Raw genomic sequence first — 15,362 nt, forward strand, 5'->3', positions numbered from 1 at the left:
GTGTATAAAAACAGATGCTGCATCGTGTGCGTTACATATTGTACAAAGTTAGGAAGCATGGAGAAACAGCCTGCTTGGCCCCAACACCTTAAAAGCTCAGTTTTTAGCTGGTTGTATCTCACCGCTTATACATACGTACATTGTGTTAACACAACAAATATTGTAGCACTTGTACATAGGCTTCACAGTTTATTGCTCCCAACTACATTTGAATTTATTAGACTTTCTTGTTTGTTGTATCAGTGCCAAAGCTTTTTTGGCAGCATGTTCCTGTTGAATGTCCTTTGGGAGGACAAAGTAACCTTTGTGCTTTATCAAATGATTATTTTCCCATTAACTTCAGTCAGTCACAACATTGCTGAAAACAGTATAATAAGAAGCTTTTTAATCTGGTATGTCAGCAGGATGGTTTGTATTTGCTCATTCTTGTAGAAGCAGAATTGATTGAAAAGCTATAAGATGGCATCTAGCTTCACAGTGAATCATTTGAATTACTGGGAAAAAAAGGTCACTCCACAAAAATAGCCTTTATTGATAGGTGAAATCAATTATATTAAGGCAACAGCAACAGGCAGACAGGCAGACTGAGTGAGTGGGTGGGTGGATAATTTTGGTCTTGGCTGATTTATGTAAACACATGTATATAAATCAGTAAAGGAAATAAGAAATTAAAATAATGGATCTCAGAAATGATTTTTACTGTCTTTGGCTGGATCACTGTGCTTCGCATCCTCACATTTGGAGCTCTGGTGAAAAACAAAAAGTTATTTCTTTGTTAGGTTTAAATATGAATAAAATATGTCAATGATGGTGTGATGTAAAAAAACAAAACAAAACAAAAACAACCATATCAGCAGGTTTAAATCTCATATGTACACATACGTACATTAGTAAAGCTTCCATACTACTTTATACTGAATCCAATCAACCTGAAGTTTTTCTGTGGGACTGAACTAAAGCTGTTGCTCTCACCTTTGACTTGAAGAGGAGGTTAATGACACCTTTTGAGCGTCTGTCTGCTGTACGATCAGAGGTCCCACAGACAGACATGCTCTTACTGTCCCTCCTGGCTCTGGGGCTGTCCACCTCCTCTGCACCTCCCGCCACTGTTAAGGACAGACCTACAGACAAACTGGGCATTTAGTGGTTGTGTCTCGTTGATTATCAGCTTACAACAAAACCGCTGCCTCTCTCTGGAGCCAGACAATTCTTCGTGACTAATTGTGCTCCTGCAGCTGGACTGCTGATAAACATTATGCTCTGGCAACACTAGTGGCACTGCATGTGTGTTCAGTGAGGCTGTGCAGCCTGTAGACAGGCGTGCTAATCAGAGGAAGAGTATTAACTCCACAGTCGGTGCTGGCTCGGCTGGTGTGATCCAGCATGGCAGGATGCCAGTGAACCGTCAGCAAACTGTAGCACGATGCGCTGTTGCAATTGAAACAATGAAATATAAACTGCATGGTTTTGCTGCCCATTTCTGAAAAATTACAATCAATGTGACTGATTCACTAATTAGCCACTTCACATCAGAGTCTGTGTTAGGTCAGCCCATTAGTGCCATGTTCCCCAACGTGCCCATTTGTTTTTACCACAACCTCGACTACTAAGGACTTACCTGTCAGGGGCCAGTGTGTGTCTTTCCAGAACAGAGCAGAAAAAAAAAAACTGCAATTTCTCTCGGATCTCTCAGGTTCAGTGTTATAGATGGAACTTAATTACAGTGCATTAAGCAGCACCAGGTGGATTTGTGTGTATTTGTCACCTGTGATGGCAGGCAAAGACCTGGAGTTGGCATTTGTCAGCGGTTCATTCCCCTGATTTGGCTCGGACAAGTTGGTGTCACTGCGGAACTCCTGTTTCTTCGACAGCTAGAGGGAGACAGAGATTAGACTAGACTGAGTAAAAGCTCACTGTCACTGTTTTACTTAAACCTCCTCGCATTTGATCTTCTCTCATCTGTAAACTGCGTACTTACCCGTTTGCAATCCAGTGTACTGGTCCTCTCTCTTTCCTCTGTGATGAAGATCATGCTGCTCCTCTTCTTCTTCTTCTTACTCTTCCTCAGTCTGACCTCTGCATCGCCCACTGTCACCACCGCCTCCTCCACTGCGCTTGTACTCACGCTGCCACTGGAGCGCGGGAGTGTCGTGGAGGTCCATGAGACTGGTGACTCAGGGGGGCCATCTCTGGAAAGAGGCAGGAGTAGTGTGAGCAGAACATTTTTCACAATTTCAGATGTATGTGTGTATGTTTAAGCCACAATTAAGGACATAATTCCATCACAATATAATCTACAGTACAAGAAATATGCACTAAATTTTTAAAGTTAAAAGTTCATCTGTCAACACATGAGTATGTTGTTACCTGTCTGCATGGCACTTGGTCGGAGTGCCACATTCAGATCCCTGCATTGAGGAGATCGAGATGATTGACTGACGGAAGGAGCGCAGCATGGAGCGAGGACGAGTAGACTTCCTCTCATCCAAATCCGGCTGGGGAGAGGAGGCGCGAGACAGAATTTAACAACAGCACGGTGCCGGTGGAACAAATCATTTGCATGTCATCAAAGAATGCAAGAGCAAAAGACAGTGAAGTTACTCTTGAGAGCAGTGTATCATCACTTCTACTCATCCTTAGTTTAATCTCTCCTAAACGGCAGAGCCCATTTACTAGCTAATGACTGCATTTAGCTCTAGTCCATCCAAATCCCGTTCTTGTTGTAGAAAAATTTAAAGGTACAAATCCCATATCAATGCTCTATTCAGAGGCTTTTGTGAATACTTTGATCTTTAAAATTCGCCCGGGTCAGCTCTCATGCAGCTTAATTAGTGCAGCTCTACCACAGTAAGTCCTGCTGAAAAGAACATATTTGAATTACAAAGAAACATCATGTTTGAGTAAAAGATCCCTTATTCTCCCACTTTTACTCTCTTCTCTGTCTCTCTCTCCCACTTTTTCACAGTTCTTACCAGCTCTCTCACGCCATACTCCTTCTCCACTTTCTTCTTCAGCTGTTTGAAACACTCCTCCATGCGCTCGTGAAACGGACGCAGGTCATCGGTCACCCTCTTCCCGTGGAGAGAGATTCCACCACCTAGTAATGGGATCTATAAATATGAATATCACGGTGTCAGAATGGCAACATAGGGGTAGCGCGACTGGTGGTGTGTAACTGTATTGGGGAATATGTGTTAGTATGTTCAGTACCTGCCAGGCAATGAGGTCTTTGAGGCGCACCAATTTATCTCTGTCCTCTGGGTGCTGCTGAGTGTATTCCTCAGTAAAGAACGCCTGAGGAAAATAATGAAAACTCATTTAATGATTGGCTTTTCCAGTGCATGTGTACTTCCAAAGCACACTGATCTCCTCTTGTGCTGGATATTATAGGGTTTGAGGATGAATACTAATATTTTGAGGCATGAGTAAACCAGACTGTAATAAGTTCACTACATTTAAGGTCATTTGGGCTGCAGGAATTGAAATTATTAAAATAAATTAATGTAGCTTCAGTAGTAAGTGCAAATTGGTTGTAACACACACTAGATACAGATAAAATACTGTAGCTAATTTAGAATTACTTGTTTATGTTCTAGTTTACCTTTTCATACTTGGCAAAGCCACCCATAACTGCGGGGTCCACAATGCCATTGAGCAGCATGGAGAGCGGGTTGATGGGAAGGCTCAAGTCAGCCTGGTATTGGTTAATCATGGTCAAAATCTTCTCATTGGTGGACTCCATGGTCTCTATGGCGTTCTCCAATGGAGACAAGGTTGTCTGGGGAGAGAGAAGCAAAAAGAGCAGAGGAATGGAGAGAGGAAAGAGGAAAGGATGTGAGTGAAAGAAAAAGAAAACATTACACTGGAGGAAATAGCTCACAGCAAACATACAAATCGAACATGGAATAAAAACTTGCAATACAGACTTACATGTTTCATGTCAGTAGCTTCAAACCAGCGCAGGATCCCTGGCAGCTTATACACAGTGGTGAAGGTTGTGCGTTCAATCCACATGGACTGAAACAAAAACACATAAAAATTAGATTCATGCCTGCCACTTGTGAACACTCATATCATGATACCACATTTTGTAATATGGTTTTACACTATAGTAATACAGGAATCTGATGTTAGATCTCAGGTGCTCTGAAATCTTAAAACATAAGTCTTATCATATAATTATATTTCAACCTGTTACCGTATTATTTTCTAGAACAGGAACTCATTTCTCCAGTCTGGTCACAGTGCAAGGCGACAACACCTTGTGAAATGTTTCCATAGTCCCAGTGGTCATAAATCTTTTAAACCAAGAAAATGTAACTCACAGCAAACTCATTGTTTGGGTCCACAGGTCCTTTCCTCACAGGTCTGGAATAGTGAAAACGCTGCACGTAGTTGGACTTGTAGAAGCTACATTGATCAAGAAAATCGAGACAGAGGTTTAAGTCAAACAAAGGAAAGAAATCATTTACGAAAGAGGGAAATGGGACATTTTCACAACTGCCCTTTACCAGTGTTAGTTTTATATTTTATTATTTACATTAACTTGTTACTATGTAAAAATAGGATGAGTTGAACAGCACTGACTTGATAATTTGGTCAGGGACAGGCTTGTTCTTCAGGCGAGGTGGGATTTCGAGGACTGGCTGCACCGTGAAACACTGGATATCTGGTTCAGATCACTCAGGAATAAAACAGTATCGGAACAGTATGTTCAGCCTCCAGCAGTTGGGGGTTAATATACAGAGATACACCATGAAAGTACACTTAATTGAATTTAAATTAAGTCTAAAACTGTCTGGATGAATAGATGTACAGCAATACAAGTAGATCTGATGTCTATCGACACATTTTTCTTGTGTTTGTTGGTATAAAGTCCCCGGATATTTTTCAGAAAACACTAGATTGATTTTATCATTTACTTTCAGAGTTGTTTCCAGACTGAAATGCTTGTTAATTCTATTACTGTGTATAAAAGATTGCAAATGTTTATACTAGTGTGCTTGAAGGATACACTGAAGTGGAGAGTTCTTGATGTCGTCCCCTGGCATGGTGGTCGTGTTGAGACGCACAGAACTGGGGAACTGGCTCGTCAGCTGGTTCTGAAAGTCCTCTCTGCGTTCGTACTCCTTACCCCGATGGATAAAGACCTTATTCTGAAGCCATGGGACATGAACTAATGTTAATAACACAAATGAAAGCACTATTAAATATAAATAAATATATTATAAATATAAATGTGCTGAACTATCCTGTAATTTTTAGAGTAACATTTATTTCCTACTGTCTACACAGTGAGAGGACAGTAAAGAAAAAGTCTAGTCTACCTATCTAGCAGGTGCTGTTAGAAACATGCCCACGGCTGCAGTTTATAATAGCTGAGTTTCACTGCTTACAATGGAGAAGAACTTTTGACCCATTTGTTCAAGAAACTACTCCTACTACACCACTTATGTGCTGCTAATCTACGAAACTTACAAATATAATTTAATATAAATATTTCCCTGACTAAACTGTGATATAAACACAAACCCTGAGGAATGGAGGGTAGCCCTGTCCATAGAAGCCCACTGCAAAGTAGTCTGGCTTAGGTCTCAAGATCTTCATAATGTTCTCGTAGAACTTGGCTTGTTTTTCCTGCAGAGAAACAAAGGAAGAGACAGAGGGTGCGTTCAGGGGAGAGCTTCAGACGTAGACTGTCTGCAGTGGTAGCAGTTTTATTCAGCTTGTGCCAGTGACAAAGCTACCCTCAGCAAAATGCGGGCCTTTGAAGGTGATAGATGTAGAAAATAAAATAAAGTGCACGCCATCCATGGGCAATAACTGTCATCTATAAAACCACATAAATTACACATTAGCCAAGAGAGTCGCTGTAGTCATATAAAGAGTGAGAGAGATTTTTCCATTTGGTGGAAAATATTTCAGAAAATCTCTGTGGGGAGAGTTAAGGGGAGACAGAAGAGGACGTGGTGCTAAACTACAAGTTAGACTTTTGGGCGTGGAGGGACTCACTTCCTCTGTGGTTTCAAGAGGAACAGAGGGGACAAAGTGCAAAGTTGATGATGATTGACAATGAGGGATTACGCTTTTAGGGCCATATGGTAATTTTAGCAGCTCAATAAAGAGTTGTTCAAAAAAAGATCAATTTAAAAGGAAAATCTGAAATGTCAAGAAAGTATAAATTTTTAAACATGGATGAATGGTTGTGCTGCATCATTTGAATGTTTGATAGTGCTGATAAGTAATGTGATGTGGAAACTAAAATCAGATTTTAACAAAATGTTACTCTTTGCTTAGACTGGCTGCTTTATAATTGGCCTAGATTTAGTTTTAATTCATGTTCTTTCCTTCAAACAACGCCTTAAACCCAAGAACATTAACAAAGGCATTTCAGAAAAAAATATCATCATCAAGATCATGAGTATATATGAAGATATGAAGCTCTGAGGTCATTACCAGTCTCCTGCTGAGTAACTCGTAGTCAAAGATCTCATTTTCGTACTGTTCAGCCAGTTCCTTACACAGAGTGATGGCCTCTTCCCACATCTAAACACACACACACACACACACACACACACAGAAGCAAACATGAGTGCCCTTCATTACACCATCTGCTAATTAACCTGCAGCAGCTGTCGTGGTGGGAATTCATTTTGTGAAAATCTCAGTTTTCACGTCTCTGCAGTGTCGAGGAAAATGTCTCTATCACTGCAGTCAAAGAACAAAAGCACACATGGAGAATACAAAATCAATGTGACAAAGGCTAGGACTGCATGACTGCTACACTGTCTCATCCTTAAAAGGTGCTGAATGTGTAGATAGACAGAAAAAGGAAAGAAACCTTTTCCAAAATAAAAGTCTGCATTGAATTTTCATTTTATGGGTTTTTGGATTTTGCTTACTCCAAAGTAAAAAACACAAAACAAAGAACATTAACAATAGTAAAACTATTTGTAAAACTGGTGCAGAAAATCATCATTTAAAAAGGTCAAAGTTTCTCCAATGTTTTTCAAATGATCATATTTTTCTACGAAGAGCATGAGAAGCATGAAGCAGACTCAAACAACGCTGACCTTGCCCTTGTCGAAGTAGTCGATAATTGTGTCGTAGAGCGTTTCTTTGAGCTGTCGCTGGGTTTGGGAGCCATGGAACTCAAATTGGCTACACATGTCATCTGACCACTGGGATGGAGACAAGAACAGAGACATGTGAAATGTGAAGAGAAGGACCAAGACCTGAAGCTACGTGTGGAGATATGTATCATTTCATTTGCTGAAACAGAATAAGAAAAGTTCTAGTTGGGACCAACTGTGATTTTTGCTGTCTTAATAATGATTATGTTATAAAACAAGAGGGGAGAGTTTCTTTGCTGTGATAAATCAGTATTAGTCCTAAGTGGGCAGTGTAGAAAAACGGCAGCACACTGCTCATACATTATACAGTATAAGTGAGACAATAATTTGTCTTCCATTACATAAATTAAACATAAATTAATTGAGAAAGTAAACAGAACTTAATGTACTTAATGATCTCTAAATCTTCTGCTTAAGAGGGTGAAGATCTTGGACAGAGCGTGCTGTGTGCTACAGCCCTCGCTTTCCAATTATGTGAAAAAGGTACGACAGGACTGACACCGGAGAGGAATAGAGATTATAAAAAACATTACAGAGTTTAACTGCTCTGATGTAATGGTTCTCACACAGAGAGAGGAGGGAAGTGGGAGCGAGAGATGCCCCTTTACTCTGCCCCTCTCTGCGAGCCTGTAAGTGTTCCATAAAAGAGATGAAGAGACAAAAGAGGTCAAACACACCCAGATGCATGCACAGACACACACACACACACACACACACACACGCACACATACACTGCATCAATCACAGCAGCGATCCAGCAGCGGTGGCCGAAGCCATGCCATAAACTAACCTCGGAGCGTCATCATTTAGAGGACAGCGATGAAGCGGTCATTCATCAACTAATAAAAAACGGTCTCACTCATGGCAGGCAGAGTAGTGATTAGGCAGAGAAAGGCACTGGATACCGGCATTAAATGACAAAATACCTCTTTAAATGTGCAAGTGTGTGTGTGTGTGTGTCCTACCTTCAGCAGACGAGAGTGGAGCAGGAGTGTGTAGGCAGCTTCTGTGTAGTTTTCACCCTCCAAGTGAAGGTCTCTCAGCTTGTAAAGGTACCTGAGCACAAGACATGCAGTCAGGAGAGGTCAAACTAATTCGATATGCTAAATATGCATTACTCCACTAGATGCCACTGTTAGGCAACTTAAGGACCCACAAATGAAGCACGCATATAAATCACAAGTGTGTCAGCATCTCGGGCTCATAAACATTCGGACATACCTTCACATATGTACACAAGATAGAAAGGTCATTGAAGGGCAAACACATGCATACACACAAAAGGAAGATTCGGTATGTGTCTTTGAATGGACTAACAGATGTTTATAGCCCATAAATGTTTTATAGGCTTACCAAGGAGGAATGAGGGAACTCTGGGTTGCATTGAAACAACTTCCTTTTTTAGTTTAGACCATTTTCTTGATCTATTTTTCACTGCCCTGAAAACATTTTGCCAGATTTCAATCTTTTGTTTTTTTTTTGCAGAGGCACTGATGACAAAGCAGAATCAAGTACTGTCAAGATGTTTTAAATAAGCAATTGTCTGTCTCTCTAAATGTTGAATTGTCTTCTTTTCTAATTTTCAACTCATGCCATGTTCTTCTACTATTGTCTATACACACTTTTTTGGCAGGAGCTACTGTTTGCTTGTTGTGTTAGTTGCACAAGTCAGATGGTGTTGACTGTTAATCAACAAAAGGCAAACATTCAGTCCTTCCCACGCTTCCCACAATAGTTTTTTTTTTGTTTGACTTAACTTTCACTATTTAGGGAGTTGTCATTTAATTTAATTGAATAGTCACTGAATTAAAGCACTGCAGTGCAGTGCAGTGATTTACTACATGGATACTTTACTTTATTCTGTTATAATGATGCAGAGTCCTGAATGAGCAACTCTCAACACTGTCAAAGTAAATTTAGTATTGTGAATCGTGTGCTATGCAAATAAAATTTTCTGAGTCAATATCGAGAATAATAAAGCTTAATAAGTATTAACCTTCTACAAATGGCAGATTCCATTTAAGATAAGGGTAACATTCAATAGTAATGCTCAAATCTGTTGTTAACTATCACCTTCAATTTAAATATGAGCAATTAAGCTCCAAATTTAATATTGTATAATTCATACCATGGGCCACAACATAATTAGTACTGGCTTTTATTATTCATGCATGGCCTGCAGTAATAAAGCTACATTGTTGTATAAGCGTGCGATAACATTTTGACTTATTATTTTACACACACCGTATTTAAACGTGTGTTTGCATTCAATTCTCTATTTGCTTGCTAACACATAGTAGCAATCCGGTCAAATGCTACCGTGTTCACCACAGGACAGACAGAGGCAACTAATCAACCACAGAGTTGAGCTCACATTCACACATACTAAAAACTGATTATGTCTACAGTAAAAGTCACTGCAGAAGTGCATCGTGGGACCTCACAGGATCCGTATGCTCTCTCTCTCTTCCCTGCTATCATTCTGTCTTCCTCTGTCTTTCCACCTCTCTCTCCCTCACAACCATCATGTGTCTCTTTCTCTCTGTTCTCCCTCCAGTCAGACCAAGAGCTGATCCTGTGGATTTTGACATTAATTCAGTGGGACTCATATAATCCCTTGTCAGATTATGGAGCCACAAATACACTCTCACACATCCATGCGCATTCAGACACACATACGCATGTACATAAAACACATACAAAGTGTACTGTATTATGTCAAATACCTGATATACATTCCTTCACGATTGATGTCCTTGTAAAAGTTCTGCAAAATAGAAAAGAGGGGATGGGTTAGTGTGAGTCTACGTGTGTGCTTTCAGTTGCATGTGAGACTGACTCATTTTTTATTTAGACGTGGCTACAGTCCATTATATACCTGTACAGTTTGTGTGCATAGTGTGTGTTATACTGTGTACTTCAAATTGCCCGTTTCAATGTGTGGGGTTGTGTGCTTGCACATTTGTTAGTGAAGCAGCACAAACTCCCATTTTAATCAAGTTTAATGACATCTTCAGAGAGCAAAGTGATATGAACTGGCGTAACCCCAACTCACCACCACCACAAGCCAGAAGACACAATAGTACAGGCACAATATGAGATTCGCTGTGAAGCCACAGCACACTGTATGCATATTTATATCTGCACTCTTTAAATACTTATAGGACTGATACATCATTGTATGCATCAGTGCATCTTAACTTCTGTCAGACAATTGCTTGCTGGAGGCTGCTCATCTACTTTATGGTCTGATGTTTTTTAATTGCAGTTTTACTGTGTAATATACACAGTCTACAGTAGAACCACAGTAGAACATTATATACAACTGTGCTAGTCTGCAGAGAAGATTTCTCAGCTAGCTAAACAAATGAGAGAGAATAGATAATGGGCACAAGCTACAACTACAAGCTAAACACATCTGCCATGTGCCAGCAGCTCTCACCTCTTCTGGGAGAAAATAAGATATAAACAGATTCACGTCCATTTATCATGAATCCATCCTCAGATCGTTAGCGTCACAGAAATGTCGTCATTTTAAAATTTAAATTCGAGGAAAGACTTTAAATAAATATGATCAAAACAAAACAAGAATTTTAGAGGTAGAGTTTAATATGATATGGAGATGATCATGTGCTGAATAAATGGGATCCATTACTAAACTTGAGAATACTGTGGAGAAGAATCTGATTAAGAGATCACATAAGAAAAAGGATGTGGAACAGACAGAAGCTGATGCAACCCTCTGCAAACAGTTAGAGACTAGATACAGAGATTAATCTTTTCCTTTAAATCAATCAGCCCACAAATAACACGTGGAATAGAAATACAAAGACCTTGGCATAAAAGCCAAGACATAAAATCAGTGTTTTATAATAAACTCTTCAGGAGTTGTGGTTCTTTTGGTGTGAATGAGATTATTGATTAAGGGCTGTCCAGAACAAACGTACTTGCTAGTTTTTCCGACAGTAATCTTTCAATCAATAATAAGTTTATTGATGAGTGTGTGTGTGTGTTTTCGTTTGTATCCTTTTATGAGAACACTCTTTTGTTGCTGTGGGATTCAATGCTACAACCACAAAGTACAGCTCATGAATCACAAGGTTAGTGTCAATAAATGCAAATCCATGGTGATGTCAGCCAGATTCACAACATGTGGGAGATTTTTAAAGATTTAGTGAGCATCAATGAAACATGAAGAAAACAAAAAATGATGAAATTCTCATGGAGGAAAGGCTCACAGCAGTATGGTGAAATCCTTGGATTCAACTTCCTACTTTGTCCAGTGTCCACATCGGCTCCAACTAACTTCTAAAGTCTACTAGAACACCTTTGCTGTGGAGAGGCTGATTGAGTCTCCCGGAGTTTAAAGGACACGGGAAAGACAACTCAGCCAGCTAAGTGGTGTATTTCCAAAAAAAGGTGGGACTCACCAGAAGATTGACAGTGCAGCTCATGCGGTTGTTGCGGCTGTCATCGCTCATCACGGTGCGGTAGTCAAGGAGACGGATGAGGAGCCCTTTCACCAAGGCGACAAAATGCTGCACCTGTGGCCTCAGCGTGGGTTTCTCGGCAGCGCAGTCCAGCAGGCTGGCGAACAATCATCCAAGTTAATCATCAGAGATGTCTGAGAGGAGTCTGCCTGGATGTTCAGTCTTTACATTTTGTGAATGTATTGCCATGGAACCACTAACACTTGTGAACTCTTGAAGTTTAGCAGGAAATTCCTGCTTATAAGTTATGTGTGAGGGCAAAAGCAAAGACATGATGGATTTGAATTTAACTGTTTTCATACCACAATACCATTTCTTGCAGAAGCAGTTTAACTACTGTAATTATTTGACTGTATTTTTCATATATTACTGACTATGTAGACGTGATATATCTTAATATTCAGGCCTACATGGTCTCCAGTAGTTGCATGTATCTCTCGTCACCTCCTCCACCCTCCACCTCATGGTCCAACTTCAGAATGATCTCATTCTCAAACTGCAGAAGTAGAGAGAGACGAGAAGGAAGCAAAGTGAGGGACAAAAGGGAGAGGAGGAAGCAAATTAGAAGAGGAATAGAAGAAGAAATCAATTATGCAGGCATAATTAAGGTGTCTCTTTAACTAGATGGAGAGCTCAGCGTGTGTGTGTGTGTGTGTGTTTCTGTGCAAGTATGGAAATGTTATGTCCCTCCTTGAGGTTATATGTTTAAGTACTCACTATGTTCTGTACATCATTACCTTTTGGAAGTTCCCAGAATGTGAATGTTCACAGGTGATCATATCAAAAAAGATGGGAATGGTTGCCCGTCTCAACTCCTCATCAGGGATCAAAGTCATCTCCAGAATGGGACCCACCATGCCAGGGATGAAACAGATCTTATGACTGCCTGAAAGATACAAACACACCTACGGTATAAAAAAAAAGAGACAGGCAAGATCAGACAGTTTTGACCCCCCCTCCCCCCCACGCTCACCACCTGTTTTGACTTTTGCCCTCAGGTCAGCTTCACAGGTTTCTGACCACCAAAACATTCCAATTCAAGAAGTGTTTTCTTTTGCAAAAAAGACTTTGAACTCTGCTTCCTATCTCCGAGTACAAAGTAATGCTGTGAATCATATACACTGAGTAATATGTGAGACACTCAGAGTCCTTGTTACCACACTGAATGGAAAACAAATTCCAGTCACTCTAATTTGTGTTGTGAGGCGAAGTGCAAGTGAAAAGATATGCTATGAGGGTAAACACACATGATTGCATATTCTGAAGGGCCTTCATTTATTACCTAGTTTGTACCAAATGTCACGTATAGCAAAGCCGATGAGTCTTCTCATATCTCCATATCTGAAACAGAGAAGTAACAGAGAGTCAGATAGAAAGAGAAAACAGCCCCTAAGTTTAGAAACAATGTTGTGATCAATACAATTATTTTCACTTTCAGAAGCTGAACAGCGCGGTGGGAAAGATAACGTTGTGCTAATCTATCCCAGAATGAACTAAATTGAACGTGTATCTGCAGGCAACACACGGTTTTAATGGGCAGTGGGAGGGTAAACAGTAAATGCAAACAGATAGATCAGAAATCTGCAAGTGTTTCACTAGATCAGAGGGTTAGGAAGGAATTGATATAGCCCTTCTCTCACTTGGCCAGAATCTTGTTCCTCTTGGTTGGCGAGAAATGCTGAAGCTGCAGAGACTCCTGGGTAATAAACGCCACCGCCAAGTGGAAGTAGTTATTCCATAACTAAGAAAAGGAGAAGCAAGATGTTGAGAAAGAAATTCGTATTATAATGAGCACAGGAAAAGAACACACCTAGACACTGTCGACTTAAACTGTAATCCCACTCAAACACAGGTACCTGTACTTCAAAGTCATCGTTGTTGAGGAACTTTTGGTTCATTGTGTCGGCGTAAGTATTGATGGCTCTCAGGAACACTCTAACGGACAGAAGCACATAGTACAAGTACATATATATAAACACATATTGTATACACTCACACTCATTAATGCAAGTACAGTGGAAAATAATGTTGCTAAAAACTACTTCCTCGTGCAGCAGTTTAAATGTTGCAGCCTTAAACCTCTTGAACCCCGGGGCTCAAGGTCTCAAAATGAGTATATCTCTGCAACTACAAAGTCTATTTGAATACTTCTGGTGTCATAATAAAAGAAAACACTTAAAAGATTTCTTAGGATGTCTAAATATCAAGCTTTGGGTTGCTGGTGAAGAGTAAATAAAGATGGCACACAGCACAAAAACTCGCATAGTGATTAGTGCATCGTTTCATACTGTGTTTGCAAAACCCCCTCAATTAGGGGACTTCAGGGCTCAAGGGGTTAAAGTTAGTTGTCTATGAGTTAAAAGAGAATCTGACGCTGATTACAAATGCAATCTATTTGCCTTTAATCAAACTATTCAAATTTTGGCAATAGCTTTAACCTGTGGATTTATGCTGCTATTTCAGACAAGACTGTAATATTGCTTCATATTCAAGCCTTCTGTCAAAATGATAGATCACAACAGCGACTTAACACACTGTGTGCAGGTATATCAATGGGTTGAAACTATTTGCATTTCTAAACTTAAGTAGAAAACCTGCTCCCGATTTCTTTTACGCTCCAACAATATCTATCCATCATCGTTATTCAGAGCTAACTGCCATTCCCTCCTTTAAGAGGGATTTTCTCTCTCTATCTACACATCGTTTCCCTAACCCCAGTGTGCAGACTCCTTATCAACCTGTCTTTTCCTCTAGCTCACCTTCACTTTTGTCTGTTTGCCTTTTCTCTTCCTCTGACACAGCTTTAGCCTTCCCTCTAGCTCGCATCACAAAAATACACCAGTGGCTTTACTTCAGCAGCTCACACTACAGACACATTTGTCACATCAGCTGTTTTCATCATTGCAACCTTGATCCCACCTATACTATCTATAACGTCTCCCTGTGTGGGTTTGTGTAAAGGCACCATCCTTTAAAGTATGCATTCAAGCCTCAAGGGCCCAATAGTAAGTCACACTAGGGTAGCTGTGGCTTGTACAGGTTACAGAGGCAGAGTTAAGACTAAAAGGTCGATGGTTCAGATCCTCTGTCTATGTATGGCTTCAGTACAGTACCTGTTCTGTACCATGATCATGGCCATCCAGTCAGAGGGATACACATGTTTCCCAATCAGGTCCTTGAAAAGTAGGAAGGACTCCATCAGGAAGTCCTGCAATTTAATGGGGACATGAGAAGGATTTGTGTGTATTTAATTAAAGCAGATGCTGATACAGAAAACAGCTTAGCAGTAAAAATGGAATCTATGTTAGAATGTATTGTTCTATTACATGAATCTTATCTAAACATGAACATGTGTCTACACAGAGTGTACAGTATGTATGAACTTACCACTAGATCTGTGGTTCCTCCGAAGGTTTCTATGTATTTAGCATAGTGATGATCGTCCATCTCACTGAGGATGGCTGTCATGCAGGCGACCACTCTGGACTATAGATGTTAAAGAGGGAAAGAGAAAAAGATGCACAATTACCTTTCGGGGACGGTGCAGCTGCTCTTTAATTCAGTGCAACAAATCTAAAGCCAAAGATATTTAAATCCCTTAATGTAATTTGTTCATGCAGCACATCTGAGGCTGCCTACAGGGAATTAAACAAAAAAAACAACAACAACGAGAAATCACACAGGGCCTGCATAACCTGGAACAAAAGGTCAAAACAGCGAAAAGGTATTTTTCATGATA

General features: G+C 40.2%; 1 protein-coding gene across 1 annotated transcript in view; it reads right to left on the reverse strand.

Moving 5' to 3' along the window:
* Positions 1-359: 359 nt before the first annotated feature.
* LOC113160168 (dedicator of cytokinesis protein 2) overlaps positions 360-15,362 on the reverse strand; it is a 77,829-nt gene continuing 62,826 nt past the window's right edge. Inside the window, exons 27-51 of the mRNA XM_026357248.1 lie at positions 15,011-15,109; positions 14,737-14,831; positions 13,480-13,558; positions 13,264-13,364; positions 12,906-12,964; positions 12,361-12,509; positions 12,034-12,119; positions 11,564-11,720; positions 9,860-9,900; positions 8,099-8,189; positions 7,074-7,181; positions 6,457-6,546; positions 5,533-5,637; positions 5,015-5,156; positions 4,588-4,669; positions 4,326-4,410; positions 3,931-4,017; positions 3,602-3,778; positions 3,211-3,294; positions 2,973-3,110; positions 2,368-2,495; positions 1,979-2,189; positions 1,766-1,871; positions 973-1,121; positions 360-746 (exon numbers count right to left, since the gene is read on the reverse strand). Coding sequence (XP_026213033.1) covers positions 684-746; positions 973-1,121; positions 1,766-1,871; positions 1,979-2,189; positions 2,368-2,495; positions 2,973-3,110; positions 3,211-3,294; positions 3,602-3,778; positions 3,931-4,017; positions 4,326-4,410; positions 4,588-4,669; positions 5,015-5,156; positions 5,533-5,637; positions 6,457-6,546; positions 7,074-7,181; positions 8,099-8,189; positions 9,860-9,900; positions 11,564-11,720; positions 12,034-12,119; positions 12,361-12,509; positions 12,906-12,964; positions 13,264-13,364; positions 13,480-13,558; positions 14,737-14,831; positions 15,011-15,109 — 2,712 coding nt within the window. The 3' untranslated portion in view covers positions 360-683. The remainder of the gene's footprint in view (positions 747-972; positions 1,122-1,765; positions 1,872-1,978; positions 2,190-2,367; positions 2,496-2,972; positions 3,111-3,210; positions 3,295-3,601; positions 3,779-3,930; positions 4,018-4,325; positions 4,411-4,587; positions 4,670-5,014; positions 5,157-5,532; positions 5,638-6,456; positions 6,547-7,073; positions 7,182-8,098; positions 8,190-9,859; positions 9,901-11,563; positions 11,721-12,033; positions 12,120-12,360; positions 12,510-12,905; positions 12,965-13,263; positions 13,365-13,479; positions 13,559-14,736; positions 14,832-15,010; positions 15,110-15,362) is intronic.

The sequence above is a fragment of the Anabas testudineus genome, chromosome 10 (genome assembly GCF_900324465.2).
Source record: "Anabas testudineus chromosome 10, fAnaTes1.2, whole genome shotgun sequence".
NCBI lineage: Eukaryota > Metazoa > Chordata > Actinopteri > Anabantiformes > Anabantidae > Anabas > Anabas testudineus.